General features: G+C 37.8%; 2 protein-coding genes across 2 annotated transcripts; one reads left to right on the top strand and one right to left on the bottom strand.

Moving 5' to 3' along the window:
• Positions 1-4,614: 4,614 nt before the first annotated feature.
• Positions 4,615-5,846, bottom strand: si:dkey-51e6.1. Its single transcript, XM_067512476.1, has 3 exons — positions 5,617-5,846; positions 5,146-5,270; positions 4,615-5,039 (listed from the first exon to the last, which is right to left on the bottom strand). Exons 1-3 carry the CDS (start codon positions 5,756-5,758, stop codon positions 4,947-4,949), a joined length of 360 nt encoding a protein of 119 aa, XP_067368577.1. The 5' UTR covers positions 5,759-5,846; the 3' UTR covers positions 4,615-4,946.
• A 2,518-nt stretch (positions 5,847-8,364) lies between these two features.
• Positions 8,365-13,937, top strand: LOC137131627 (E-selectin-like). The gene is made up of 17 exons (XM_067513137.1): positions 8,365-8,484; positions 8,631-8,685; positions 8,798-9,202; positions 9,387-9,491; positions 9,597-9,788; positions 9,945-10,136; positions 10,257-10,445; positions 10,539-10,724; positions 10,937-11,128; positions 11,249-11,437; positions 11,550-11,735; positions 11,948-12,139; positions 12,260-12,448; positions 12,561-12,746; positions 12,856-13,035; positions 13,154-13,283; positions 13,402-13,937. The coding sequence occupies exons 1-17, from the start codon at positions 8,482-8,484 to the stop codon at positions 13,460-13,462; spliced, it is 2,832 nt and encodes a 943-aa protein (XP_067369238.1). The 5' UTR covers positions 8,365-8,481; the 3' UTR covers positions 13,463-13,937.
• The last annotated feature ends 1,785 nt before the right edge of the window (positions 13,938-15,722 follow it).

Here is a 15,722-nt window from a genome sequence, read left to right as displayed (position 1 = left end):
CTGCTGCCTCACAGAGTCCTGATTCGAATCTACCTGCTGACTGTGGGGTTCCTACCTCTGGCCCAATGACAGCTGGGATTAGCTCCAGCCCTCCGCCACCAAGAACGGGGATATGGAGAAATGGTTAAAGGTGATGAATGGATGTAATTTCAAGACATTTCACTCCAAGCTGCTTATTTATTGTGGTCTGGTGAATCAGTATGTGTCAATAGTGTTAACTTTAAGCATATCACGAATAGATATTAAATCACACATTAAATCTTAGTTACATGGTTTGTTATTTGACATTTGTGGCTATACAGTGCATTACATTTGTATATATTTCTACTCTAACAAACTAACAAACACCTATTAGCATTACACAGGCATCTCACAGAAGACAATTATGTTGAAGAATTTTAAATTGTATTTAAATCAGTTGACAGGAGGATGATATTTGTCTTGTAGGAATCTGGAATTTCTGTTGACTATTATTAGTTTGGCTCCATAAAACCATTCTGGTAAGCTATTGTTCCTCTGATAAGATCGTTGGCAACAGAGTAAAGAATGACGTCTTGACTGTGCCTTTGTTTCCCAACAGGTTGAGGTGTCAGCTCCTGCTGCAGGAAGGGACTAACTTCTTTTCTAGGAAGCAACTATCCACATTGATACGTATCTTCTTTAATTGCAGTATACTGCTTGCGCGCTACATAGACTTGGAAGGCAAATATCATAATATTGGATATAGAGTAGAAATACCATATAGCCTATTAGATTTATCTCAACATAAAGACCAGTTTTTTTAAAGTTAATGTAGTAAACACTATAATTTTAATTATTTAATTTTTTTTCTTCGTATACAAAACATACATGTCATCTCAAACTGTATAGGTCTTATCCAATTACATTATTTGTGTTTTTATTTTATTCATTATAACCTGCATATGTTCAATAATATCTGACTCTCTGTGTGGAACAGCAGAGAGTATGAGTTTGGATATTATCTGTGCATAAATATGACTACAAATTATTAAATTATTACTCAAGTCCAAAACTAGATTAGAGAAACAAATTAAACAAACAAATACACTTATTCATTTATTTTCTAAATTAATGATTGTGACATAAGTGATGTGACTAACTTTGAGGGAGTTTAGTAACTGCACATCATCTTGGAGAGATTCTAGCCTGCTCCTCATTACAGAACAGTTTCAGCTTAGGGATGCAGGTTGGCTGCCTACCATAAACTGTCTGCTTTAGGTCATTCCACAGCATTTCTAGGGCAGGACTTTGCCTCAGCTATTCCAAAACATTTAATTTGTTTGACTTTCACATTCCTTTGGTAAATAAACTAATTTGTTTAGGGTTGTTGACTTTATGCATGATTAACATAGGATATCCTTTAACAAAACACACTCTGCACCATGCAACCAGTTTGAAACTCGGTGACTCGGTGTAGTCATCCTTAGGAAAACTTTTTGTAGGGACAAGCTGCGGAGGAAGCCATCAGGCAACAATCTATTGTGATGTAGGTTCTCAGATTTAAGAACAAGAAGGAAAATCTCAAAAAAGGGAAATAGTTTTTTAATGAAGATTTTAGAGACAACATTAGGCAGAAGTGAATGGAGCTCAGACAAAAACTAAAGAAAGCACAAAAAAGGTTCAGATGGCATATTTAAGCTACAGTATGACTAATTAATTGGTCACCAACCATTTCTTTATTCCTTTCGGCTGTTCCCTTTCAGGGGTCCCCACAAATCATGTGCCTCCATCTAATCCTGTCCTTTCCATCCTCTTCTCTCACACCAACTTACTTCATGTCCTCTCTCACTACATCCATAAATCTCCTCTTTGGTCTTCCTCTAGACCTCCTGCCTGGCAGCTCCAACCTCAGCATCCTTCTACCGATATATTCACAGTTTCTCCTCTGAACATGTCCAAACCACCTCAATCTGGCCTCTCTAACTCCAAAACATATTACATGAGCTGTCCCTCTAATGTACTTATTCCTGATCCTGATCCACGTCCCTCCCAAAGAGAACCTCAACATCTTAAACTCTGCTACCTCCAGTTCTGCTTCCTGTCTTTTCTTCAGTGCCACTGTCTCTAAGCTGAACAACATCGCTGGTCTCACCACCGTGAACACCTTTCCTTTCATACTTGCTGATACTCTTTTATCACACAACACACCTGACACTTTTCTCCACCCATTCCAACCAGCTTGCACACGCCTCTTCACCTCTTTTCTACATTCTACATTGCTCTGAACCATTCACCCTAACTACTTTAATCCTTTAAATGCCAGTTTAATTATTTGAATGATTAATTATTACAAAAAACTAAAAAATAATAATTTTCCATGTAGGGGGGATTTTACTCGTATCTGATGGTACTTCAAGTACTTCAGTCAGGAGATCGTTGTATGACGAACACTGATTATTTATTGTATTTGTTTCTCAACTTAGCTGATAACGGACTAATTGTACTTATACGTTTTCAAACAGTAATCTCAAAAAAACAAAACGTTTGCTATGTATTGTTTCCTTGACAACTGCAAAACAAACTTAAAAGTTAAATTACAAACGCAACCATCAAAGCCATATGATGTCATTAATGAGATCATCAGTTCACTTTATACATAACTTAATACAGAATACAGTACACAATACACAACGTAAACAAAAACAGAGGAAACCCTGGTTGGCTCATACATTCTATATAATAAATAGCAGGGAGATGGGGCTTTGGTGGTGATTAGACTCTTGGATATGATTTGATTGCATTAGTATATTTTATGTAGTGCCAGATAATCACTGTTGACACCTTTGTGGCCAACAATGCCTCATTGACTTCCATTAAACCGTTTTCTTAAGAAACAATTGCCAGTATTTTGACAACTAGTAATCAAAGGCATATTCATGAATTCATGAAATATATGATCCTCAAGTAAACTTAACTTTTTTAAAGATGTCATGAATTTTGTTTTGCCTGAGTTCAACATCTGTTATCCCAAATGTATTTTATATTTTCATTTGAACATACGGAGGTTATTAAAATATACAAAAAATAATCTATTATTCAAATAATGTAAAAAGAAAAAATTTGTTAATTATTTAAAATTTTTATATTACACTCACATCTTTGGTTTCATAAAAATCTGTGTTGTTCCTGACGTACGTTTAACTGCTAAAATTATACCTTTATTCAGTTTGTTAATGTTGTTTTAAATAATGAATTTTAGTTAGAATTTTCAATTATGATTGAACTGACTGACTTTCCAGACTCAAGCTGAGTTCACATACTTTTGCACCACACAAATATTTAGGATTAGATCATTTTTGTAGTATATATCGATCCATCCATTATTCTAACTTTGTATCCTGTTAAGGGTCATGGGGACACAAATATTTTTGATTTGTCTTATTGTGCTCCCTTCTTGTGTTATACAGTGATTATAATAATTATGATGAATGCATCCGATCTTAATACAGTTTCTCATTATTTCTCATCAAGCTCTCACTCTAATATTTGCCTTTTCCAAGAATGGGGTCGAGTCTAATACAGTTTAATGCTTCTCTCCCCCCACTCTTGACCTTTATCTTTGTACATAATGGAAAAGGTTAGCAGTTTACAGGAACTGCCATGGAAAGTGGAAGGAAGATGTTGTTTGGCTTTTCTTTTTTGAGGTTACAGGATAAGTGGCAGAATGCAGGAAAGATCCTTGTGTAAGTCTGCTAATGAGGGTCAAGGTGAATACAGATCTCCTTGGTGTGTCAACTGCTAATTTTGTTCCTGTCTGCAGAATTTGACGCCGCTCTTCCTCTATTTTCTTTCAGCAGGTAGATGGTAAGTCAGAATTGAAAAAGGGAAAAGGAAGAATGTGCCTTACTGCAGGAATACAACAGAACCATGTGGGAAATGCCCAGAGGAAAAGGATGTAGAATGTTATGATATAGAGTTCATGAGGACAAAGGAAATATTTAGTGGCTAACATATCAACTATGGGTGACTTTTATACCTTAAAAATAAAATGAGGAAGTTTCTGAAATTGTGCTATGAATAGTTATGTTTTTCTTCATACTAAAGAAAAGTGCAGGTGCATTAGTTTAGTATGATCAGTTTTTGTCTTAATACAGTTTTTTCTGTTCACTTGTGAACGTTTTTTAAAAAAATTATCCAACTTTTCCTTGGATCTTGAACAACCTGGGGGAACAGTTCTTATATGGATTTAGTCTTTCTCAGTGTCTTCTGTCTCTACACGTAAACCCTCATTTTATGGTGACATAAAGGTGGTGGACAATACTATATATTGTAGGGCTTGAATGTTGTTACAGAAGCTACTTTTATACAACTCTGGCTGTAAATGAGCATGGGTGTTGTGTTGCAAAATGATGTGACCAACCTGAAGCCACTCTGATGTTATTTACAGTATGTGATAGGTAAAAGTTTTGATAGTAGACTTTGCCATAGTAGTTTTGCTTGGTGTAAACCACAGAAACTAAACAGAGCTCTACAGCTGTTCCTGCATCACACTTGCTTGATAGCAGTTTGTAGGTGCATGCAAAAATAAAAAGGTTGGTCTTGATTGCTAAATGGAAGAGGTATCCCAATCTTAACTTTCTGAAACTATTAATGTTATTTTTGTCTTTTCCTTTTATTTGTTTTTGTCTGCAAAGTGCTATGAAAGTTCAGTATTATTGAACATTATGAAAGCAAATAACCAAAATGAGAAGTGATAGAACCTTATAGGTTTCACTTTAAAAAAAAAAAAAAAACAGGACACTTTCCGCTGAGCTAACAGAATATAGTGATTCAATCTGATTCATCGTTTCCTGTCCTGTCCTTTCTCACAGACTCAAAATACTAAACAACTCTTACATGCAGCATGGTGTATTTAAACTAAATTGCTGTTGTACAGTAGGGTCAAAAATAAATAGTTATCTTTTGGAAATGCATAATTGAAGACACTATTTTTTGTCATCCGACCAGGTGATCTCATAGTCACTGAAGACGCTCTTTAACTTCTCCACAGACACAGAATGGTCTGCTTTGCCAAAGCCCTGAAAATGAACCAGAAAGCATTTACATAATCACATCAAAATAATACTTTTGTAGTTTTTAAAATTTTTATTCAGGTACAGCGGTATAGCATTGAAATTAACTTACGGTTGATTCTCCAAACACCCTTAGTTTTTTCTCATGGCTGTTGTGCTCTATCTTCCCTCCTCCAAGGCATTTACACTCCATTCCCAAGGCCTCCACAGCCGGACTGACCTTCTCAAATATATGATCTGTAAATTAATCAGTGGGTTCAGTTCATCTTGTTTAGAAACTATACATTCCGGTAATCAAACTGCGAACAATCAACAAATTTAGCAGTTTACTGTGGAATCACAGAGTCCAAATTGTCTGCAAACAGCATATATTAAGCATGGCATGCGCTACATGTGCCTGCTCTGTGCGATTTGTGAATGTTTGCAGGGTGCATGTCAAAACAGCCCGGTAACAGTTCAAATTAGTCTATGGGATTGAAACATTACTGTACGTCGCCTGTGGTTAATTTTGCTCATTATCTCGCGGCTGACCGACGCACTTCTGACGCACTTCTCTGCAGCAAAACTTTAGTAACAAACTTACTGTGATACTCTGCATTTTTTGTGCCTCGGACTATGTCTTTATAAACATCGCCATCTTTCACTTTCACTCTGACCAGTATGTACTTAAAGATTCCCTCTGGATCAATCTCCACATCGGGGATTTTAGCCAGAGCATCTGCCATTGCGACTGTTGCTTTTCTCAACGCACTGGAGACTCAGACTGCTCAGAGGTCCATCGACAATAGACAACATGGTGCGTCCTCACAAATGACTTTATACGGATCGAGCCGTCTATTTCCTGTCTTAAAGAGACAGAACATTTGGAGCCATAATTGTGCAGGAAATGCTGCAGCTTGGCAAGTTCAGACACTTACGACCGTATATGGCAGTAGAGGGAACTACCTTGGTTTGAATACCCTCAGAAAGCCAAAATCACCTGTTCACTACAGCGTAGATTGGCATCAGTGCAGTGCGGGTTATATTGGGCCTACCAACCCAGTTTATAGCAAAGAGCAGAGCAGCAATCTTGGAAAGCAGTTTTACATTTGTGTGGACTTTGCATGTTCTCTCCGTGCTTGTGCGGGTTTACTCCGGGTGACTCTGAAAATGGTTGTATGTGTGTATACACTCACGGGCCACTTCATTAGGTACACCTGTAAAATCTAATGCGATCCAATACCGCAGCTCTGCCATGAATTCTACTTTAACAATGTTAAAATTTCTCAGTTTTTAAGTTGAAACTGTCAGAAAGGTGATCATTTTGCTCACCCGTTTTAAATAGGGTGGCCAAAATTTTAGAACCACCTCTTCTTAAAATTCAATCCAGTACGGCTTCACTAACCACTTCGACCTCAGTAATAAACAGAGAGTGAGGGAGCTAGCTCTAATTGCTCAGGGACACTCCTGGTGGGTTGGCTGGGATTTGGGGATCCCACTGAATTCTGCATCTCATACTGCTGCTCTACCCATTGAGTTACCACGCTAAAGATCTTGTGTTGAGGAGTCAGAGCTGAAACTGATAGGGATATAGCTTTTGGTTCAAGAGCACTTAAAAGACAAGAGGAATAATGTTTATGACATTGTCTGTTTAACTTGTAATGCATCCTGCAGGCTTTAATTTGCTGGAAAGTCACACAAACCTCTGGCAGGAGTTTACTGCTTCATCATGCCAAATTAAACAGTCAAGGTAAATTAATACTTTGCACTTTTTCTGTCCTCCTTGTCCTAAAATACTCTCTGTAGGTCAATGTAATTACAACAAAATGTAGTGTAGGTGGTGGTTTATTATTACACATCGGTAATTATAATACGATTAATTGGTAATTTGACCAACATAAAGTGATTACATTTGCTTTGCCTCAGGTCTTCTTTCTCGTGAATAGGAAATTACAAGAAGAGTTGTGTTAAGGAGGCACTTGTGAAGATCAGTCATAAGATATTAAGGTATTTGTTGCGGATGTTCTTATCACCATCAAAAGAAGGCTTCACCCTTGGGGTTTGTTCTGTATAGTTAATAAGAGAGTTTATATACTTTTTCACAGGAAAGGGTGTAGGTTCAGTGGTGTCAAACAACAGGTACCTCAGGTCACAAAGGAAGGATGTGAAGTGTCACTTCTAGAATCACAGGCAGCCAGCAGGCGCCTCTAGCTCAGCACAACATACTTCCAGTCCTTATACACTCATAAAATCACCAGAAACATGTTTGTCAGCTGCCATCGTATTGTTTCTTTCTTCTTTTGATGACCGCTTCCCTTGAATGGGACATGTCACATCCTATTTTCCCTGAGCTAAAAACCATGTTGTAGTCTATGCATTGTCTTGTTTGTACATTTTGTTCTTCTAACATGCATCACATGGAATGAATCATCATGCAGACTCATGAAGCCTAATGGACCTAATGTGTACATTGCTTCAGAGACACAAGAAAATTATGTTGATGACTTTGTTTTCATTTTGTAATAAATTTCTAAAAGATCTGATTGCAAATAACAAGGTACAGCTTATCTTCCATCATATCAGCCACCAAGTCTTATAAGCCCACAGGATTTCACAGTTTTTCAAAACTAGTTTTGCTTTGCATCTGTAAGCTTGTTCTGTGCTAGTCAGTCTCCCTCAGATAAATGTATTTATTTTTTTATTTGTTGTGCACTAATTTGCTGGGTTTTTAGCATCAGCATATTATCAATACATTACCACAATCCTAGGCAACTTTAGTAAAATACAAGTACAAATCCATCTGAAATACTTTTTACATGTCCAGCATTTAAAATGTTATTTATATAATGGAAAGCAGCAAAGGAACAGAAGTATCATTCGCTTGTTAAAGTATATATAATACATTATATAATATGTATTATATATTTTTTTATTATGTTATATATTGTGAAGTTGCATCTTAAAAGATGCAAGATATAATATAAAGTCCGCAATTAAAACTGCCAAATGTAGTGTGAAAAAATCTAAATATATTCTTTCCAGAAATGTAATATAGCAGAACAAAATACGTAAGTAAAAGTATAAATTGAATGCTATTTTAAATACAGTAGTCAAGTAAGTACACTCACTTTATGTCACTAACTCTTCACTAGTAACAATAACATAACCGTTAACTTTTACTAACTTGACTTTTAGTTCCCCCCCAAAACAAGGGAATGTGGTTTCATAAATAGATCATAACTACAGAAAGGAAAAGTTCCAAGTTCTCAGGCCGGATGAAATAGTGGTAGAAGGGATGTGGGGAATTCCACTGAATCATATATTGTGATAAGAGCTTCCAGGAAAAGTGGACCAGCCCCATGAGGGTATAAAAGCAGGTTTCTCAACACATCAAGCATCATCCCATCCTTTGTTCTGCTGAGAGAACATATTAAGAGTCTTCTGCAGGCATTCAGACACACCAATTAAAATGGTGAGTGTAGAGGCATCAATTTAGCAGCAATTCACTTTAGTGATATGAGCCTTTTGGTCTACAATGCACATTTGTTATCAGTTTATCTTAATGTTTCTTTTCTTATTATTTTGTTTTAACACATATTTTGCTCTGAATTATTTCAGACCAGGGGATCCAAGTTCTCTTCTTCATGGATCAGTTGGACTCTTCTTTACTCAAGTGTGTAAATCTAACAGAAAGTGTCCCACTTTCCTCTTTTCTTTATATATTTGTTTAATTATTCATCCTATCACCAAATAATATAATGTGTGTCTCTGTCTTACATCCTCAGTGCTGTGCATGTGGACTACTGTCGAGTGCTGGTCTTACCACTATTCAAACTCCACTATGAATTGGGAAGAAGCTAGAAACTGGTGCAAACAGCACTATACAGATATGGTGGCCATCCAGAACAAGGAGGAAATTGGGCATCTCAACAGCTGGCTACCTAGAAAAAGATACTACTACTGGATTGGGATCCGCAAAATAAACAATGTTTGGACCTGGGTGGGAACTAACAAGCCTCTGACAGAAGAAGCAACAAACTGGGCACCTGATGAACCAAATAATGCCAAGAATGGAAACACTGCCGGGGAGCAGGAGGATTGTGTGGAGATGTACATTAAAAGGGATAAGGACACAGGCAAGTGGAATGATGAGAGGTGCACAAAGTCTAAGACAGCTCTGTGCTACATAGGTAAGCAAAGGTCTGAGAGTAAGACCTCGTTTTAACTTCCTTAGTTTTAGTGCATTGTTCATTAGTGGAAAATCCATTGATTTAACAGTTTTAAATACTTAATTTATTTTGTGTTTTAAATGCAAGTTCTTAGGAAATAAAACACTTTATACTAAATATATGAAAATACCTTTTCTTTTTGAAGCTGCCTGTAAGGTTGATTCATGCGTCCATGGAGAGTGTGTAGAAACCATCAACAGCCATATGTGTGATTGCTTTGAAGGCTTTTATGGAGAGAAGTGTGAGCAAGGTAAGAAAGAGCAACAAAGTTTTATCTATTTCAAGTTGACATTACTGTAAGTCACTTACAACAAGATCATGAAATCCAACAGTGACTTATTTTCTTTGTTGGCAGTTGTTAAGTGTAACAATGATGAGGTGACTGTCCCAGATAAAGGAAGTGTAAATTGCACTCATACGTATGGAGAGTTCTCCTACAACTCCTCATGCGAGTATTCATGTAAGAAAGGATACCAGCTGAGTCATTCAAAGTCCCTGAGATGCACAGCGTCAAAAAAATGGTCCGAGCAGCCTCCTTCATGTGAACGTAAGTTGGGAGGTGTTTGCAAAGTAGGAAAAAATACAACAAGCAAATAATGTAATATGTATTTGTATTATTGCAATTTCAAGTAATCATATTAAGAAAAACTATATGTTATATTAGAGCCTAAACTAATCTGTTTTGATGGTCCCATTGTCACAGTGGTCCACTGTCCAGAGCTGTCACATCCAGAAGGAGGATCCATGATCTGCTCTGATCCTCTGGGAACCACCAGCTATAAGTCCACCTGTGTGTTTACCTGTGATGAGGGCTATGTACTCAGTGGTTCCCTGTCCAGCACTGTGCAATGTGAAGCATCGGGAAATTGGAATACGTCACAGCCGTCCTGTGTTGGTACGCCCACATAGTTTCTGTTTTCACCTTGAAGGATAATTTAAGTTGGTTGTTGATAGTGGAAAGACGTGTTTTTTTATAGACTTTTGTTGACCTCTTTGGTTGCCGTTTATCTTGCAGCTGTCCAGTGCCCTGCGCTCCAGGAGCTAGAGAATGGCTTTGTTAGCTGTGGAGAAGTTGCAAATACGAGGTTCACCTATGGAAACACTTGCAACTTCAGCTGTGCCCCCAGCTATCGCCTGGTTGGACCGACCGAGGCAACATGCACATCAGCAGCTGAATGGAGTCAGAAGATGCCTCATTGTGAAGGTGAGGGCGAATGGAAATGCAATTCCACAGTTGTTTTGTGCCTATGTGACAAACACATAAAAAATTATTTTTTAAACCTTTTTCCTATATTAGCCATCACTTGCCAGAAGCCAGAGGAAGAAGCTCAGTTGATCATAAATTGCAGCAAATCTTTGACTGAACTGCGGCCAGGGTCCACCTGCAGCTTCAGCTGCAATGCAGGCTTTGACCTGCAGGGAGCAAACACCATCCGTTGTACTGAGGATGGACAGTGGAGCACAGCCATACCTACCTGCGAAGGTAATAAAGAATATTTTCACATTATTGTCACAATAATATGAGCTTACAACAGTGTCTGTTCACGACACAACTTTTCTCAGTCTATTTCTACTCATACATTATGTACGGAGGCCCTTAGGTACACTAACTCAATTAAATTTAAAAGTAACTAAATTTTATTATCTCTGTGTTGGAACCTAAACTAATCTGTTTTGATGGTCCCATTGTCACAGTGGTCCAGTGTCCAGAGCTGTCACATCCAGAAGGAGGATCCATGATCTGCTCTGATCCTCTGGGACCCACCAGCTATCAGTCCACCTGTGTGTTTACCTGTGATGAGGGCTATGTACTCAGTGGTTCCCTGTCCAGCACTGTGCAATGTGAAGCATCGGGAAATTGGAATACGTCACAGCCGTCCTGTGTTGGTACGCCCACATAGTTTCTGTTTTCACCTTGAAGGATAATTTAAGTTGGTTGTTGATAGTGGAAAGACGTGTTTTTTTATAGACTTTTGTTGACCTCTTTGGTTGCCGTTTATCTTGCAGCTGTCCAGTGCCCTGCGCTCCAGGAGCTAGAGAATGGCTTTGTTAGCTGTGGAGAAGTTGCAAATACGAGGTTCACCTATGGAAACACTTGCAACTTCAGCTGTGCCCCCAGCTATCGCCTGGTTGGACCGACCGAGGCAACATGCACATCAGCAGCTGAATGGAGTCAGAAGATGCCTCATTGTGAAGGTGAGGGCGAATGGAAATGCAATTCCACAGTTAAGAGGAGCTGTTTTCTTTTGTGCTTTTGTGACAAACACATAAAAAATATGATTTTTTTAAACCTTTTTTCCTATATTAGCCATCACTTGCCAGAAGCCAGAGGAACAAGATCAATTGATCATAAATTGTAGCAAATCTTTGACTGAACTGCGGCCAGGGTCCACCTGCAGCTTCAGCTGCAATGCAGGCTTTGACCTGCAGGGAGCAAACACCATCCGTTGTACTGAGGATGGACAGTGGAGCACAGCCATACCTACCTGCGAAGGTAATAAAGAATATTTTCACATTATTGTCACAATAATATGAGCTTACAACAGTGTCTGTTCACGACACAACTTTTCTCAGTCTATTTCTACTCATACATTATGTACGGAGGCCCTTAGGTACACTAACTCAATTAAATTTAAAAGTAACTAAATTTTATTATCTCTGTGTTGGAACCTAAACTAATCTGTTTTGATGGTCCCATTGTCACAGTGGTCCAGTGTCCAGAGCTGTCACATCCAGAAGGAGGATCCATGATCTGCTCTGATCCTCTGGGACCCACCAGCTATCAGTCCACCTGTGTGTTTACCTGTGATGAGGGCTATGTGCTCAGTGGTTCCCTGTCCAGCACTGTGCAATGTGAAGCATCGGGAAATTGGAATACGTCACAGCCGTCCTGTGTTGGTACGCCCACATAGTTTCTGTTTTCACCTTGAAGGATAATTTAAGTTGGTTGTTGATAGTGGAAAGACGTGTTTTTTTATAGACTTTTGTTGACCTCTTTTGTTGCCGTTTATCTTGCAGCTGTCCAGTGCCCTGCGCTCCAGGAGCTAGAGAATGGCTTTGTTAGCTGTGGAGAAGTTGCAAATACGAGGTTCACCTATGGAAACACTTGCAACTTCAGCTGTGCCCCCAGCTATCGCCTGGTTGGACCGACCGAGGCAACATGCACATCAGCAGCTGAATGGAGTCAGAAGATGCCTCATTGTGAAGGTGAGGGCGAATGGAAATGCAATTCCACAGTTAAGAGGAGCTGTTTTCTTTTGTGCTTTTGTGACAAACACATAAAAAATATGATTTTTTTAAACCTTTTTTCCTATATTAGCCATCACTTGCCAGAAGCCAGAGGAACAAGATCAATTGATCATAAATTGTAGCAAATCTTTGACTGAACTGCGGCCAGAGTCCACCTGCAGCTTCAGCTGCAATGCAGGCTTTGACCTGCAGGGAGCAAACACCATCCGTTGTACTGAGGATGGACAGTGGAGCACAGCCATACCTACCTGCGAAGGTAATAAGGAATATTTTCACATTATTTTAAGGTTTTGAGCCAGTGTTGCATGTGTTTCCTTTATATCAGTAATGGTTAACATCCTATTTCTCACTTTCTGTTCTAACAGCTATAAGTTGCCTGATTCTTGAAGCTCCTGAAAATGGCAATATCACCTGCTCAAATCATACGCCGGTATACAACTCTCAGTGCTCCTTCACATGCAATCAAGATTACTTATTAGAAGGACATGAGCTGCTGACCTGTGATCAACATGGCAATTGGACAGGAGAGAGACCCACCTGCAAAGGTAAACAGAAATTAAATAAATATATATTAGGCAAAATTAAATTTAATGTAAGATTTTGGTCAAAGTTTAAATTTAAAAAGTCAAATAATATAATTTTAAAAATACTGTACTTCCACAGCTTCCCTACCTCAGACCAAGAATATTGTCACTGGTGTGGTAGCAGGGAGCGTTTTCTTGTCTAGTTTATCTCTTGCTATGTGGCTCCTGAAACGACTAAAGCAGAAAGCAAGCAAATTTGAACTTAACAGGTAGGATCCAGATTCTTTACTAAATGATTCCTTGTTTTTCCTTTTTATAAGAACAAAGTTTGTTCATAGTTGTAATAATCAACCACAACTCATCTCATTCTTTTGTCTTTTAATACAGCAACTCCTCCGTAGATGTCCCTACAGAAGTCTACAAAACCAGCATTGACAGCCTCATATAGGCCACATTCTGTTCATATTCTTTAAAGACAGCTAAGGATACCTGTGTATATCATATACACTGTACAAAACTGTAAGTGACTCATTAGGTATAGCAATGTGAACAACGAGAAATAGTTTAAAATTATCCATAATGTCAGCTTTTTGGTACCTTTGCACTTATTAATATGATAATGTTATGTGAGGTTTATTAAACCAATGTAAATAAGCATTTCCTCTTTAATATGTTAAGACACATATTTCCTCACAAGGGGAGTTTGATATTGAACATATTGTTCTATGGTTTAATGAACATGCTGGAAAATTGTGTTCGTAAATGTTATGTAACACTGTGGGTAAATTGTCATGTGCTATCAGAACTGTGATTTTGCTTTAATTCCAGTATTTATGTACTATTTATTGAAATGTTTGTTCTTATTTTGTATAAAGCAGAGTTCTTTTTTTAAATTCATAATAAAACCTAAGATCATGATTGGATTTTAGTTTCTGCATTTTTGTACATCATCCATCATATTTATGTAGGAAGTCAGTTCAGAAAACATATACTGTACTACTGTCACTAAGGTGATACACAAAAAGTTCAGCCAATGCCACACTAACTTTTTCCCACACTTTGAATGGCTTTTTCCACTGTATGTCAGTATGTAAGTAGATATCTAACATCAGACTGAAGGTGACACATGGGCCGTCTTTCTGTAATTGTTGCAGGTAAAAAGTAAAATGCATGACATGTCAGCACACAGAGAAGGAGTTAATATTGGAAATTGCTGGGACTTTCATGTGTTTTTATATTAGAAACAAATAAAAAGGCTTTATTCCATGATGTTACTTTATATGTACAGCCAGTGCACAAGCCATTATGGACAAGTGTTGCCCTTCTAGTCTACATTTTAAAATTGTTAAGATAAAACAAACAAACAAAAACAGAATATGCTATTCATAAATTACCTCGGTGGGGAGGTTATTTCTTTGTGTTGGTGCCAATATTCAGTGGAGAGCCCCTCTTTATTTTAACTTATTGTTTGTGCTCTGGGTCTTGTAGTATCTGCCCTTGATCCCACCTTTACCAGATGCTGGTGCTATTTGCCAAAGATTTGTGGATAAGGTGGATAAGTCAATAAATCTGTCATTTAGCAAATCATTCATCTACTGGTCTGTACAGTAAACATCCAGGTAAACTCTGACATTGCTGCTTTGAATATTTAAAGGCCTGAAACCGATCTCTGGTAGCAGCACACTATTACCTTGCTGCACTCTTGGGGTACAATGTTTTAAGATATAAGGACAAATATATGATTTAACTTTTGTTGCAACAATTTAAAAAGCATTTTGTTAAAATATTAAAATACAAATTCTGGGTAAGTGAATTATTATTAAGTGAGTTAAAGAGGTCAAACCTTTTTCCTTTAGACAGACAAGTGGTAATTACAGATTCATCACTGAAAATGACATGGTCAATACTCTTCATCCTTGGTGAGTATTGGCAAATTGGCGAAAACGTTGTTATTGCACAGATCAACACATTTCAGCGCATGTTGTTGATACATTCTAAGAAGGCATCTCTCTGGTGTGCCCTTGTTCCCTTTCAACCTTTTTATTTTCCTCTCCCTTTCCTCTTTTATTATAGGTGAAGGCATGCGCAACTAGAACAGTCAGCAGGTTCAATAGTAACTTGTCAGTGCTGAGAAAATGTATATTTATACTTTATTATAAATGTTTACCATCTTTTTTTTTTTTTTAAGAACAGCCTTGGAACCCTTTTGCTGTTCTTCTGGATGTCATTAAAGTGTTTAGTTGTGATTGAATGGGACATGTCAATTCCCCTTTTCCTGAGCTAAAAACCATGTTGTAGTCTATGCATTGTCTTGTTTGTACATTTTGTTCTTCTAACATGCATCACCTTGAATGAATCATCATGCAGACTCATGAAGCCTAATGGACCAAATGTGTACATTGCTTCAGAGCCACAAGAAAATGATGTTGATATACTTTGTTTTAATTTTGTAAAAAACGTCTAAAAGATCTGATTGCAAATAACAAGGTACAGCTTATCTACCATCATATCAGCCACCAAGTCTTATAAGCTCACAGGATTTCACAGCTTTTCAAAACTACAGTTTTGCTTTGCATCTGTAAGCGTGTTCTGTGCTAGTCAGTCTCCGTCAGATACATGTATTTATTTTGTTATTTGTTGTGCACTAATTTGCTAGGATTTTAGCATCAGCATATTATCAATACATTACCAGAAATCCTAGGCAAATT

Source organism: Channa argus, chromosome 8, assembly GCF_033026475.1.
Source record: "Channa argus isolate prfri chromosome 8, Channa argus male v1.0, whole genome shotgun sequence".
Classification (NCBI taxonomy): Eukaryota; Metazoa; Chordata; class Actinopteri; order Anabantiformes; family Channidae; genus Channa; species Channa argus.
This window is presented reverse-complemented; position numbering and strand designations above follow the sequence as displayed.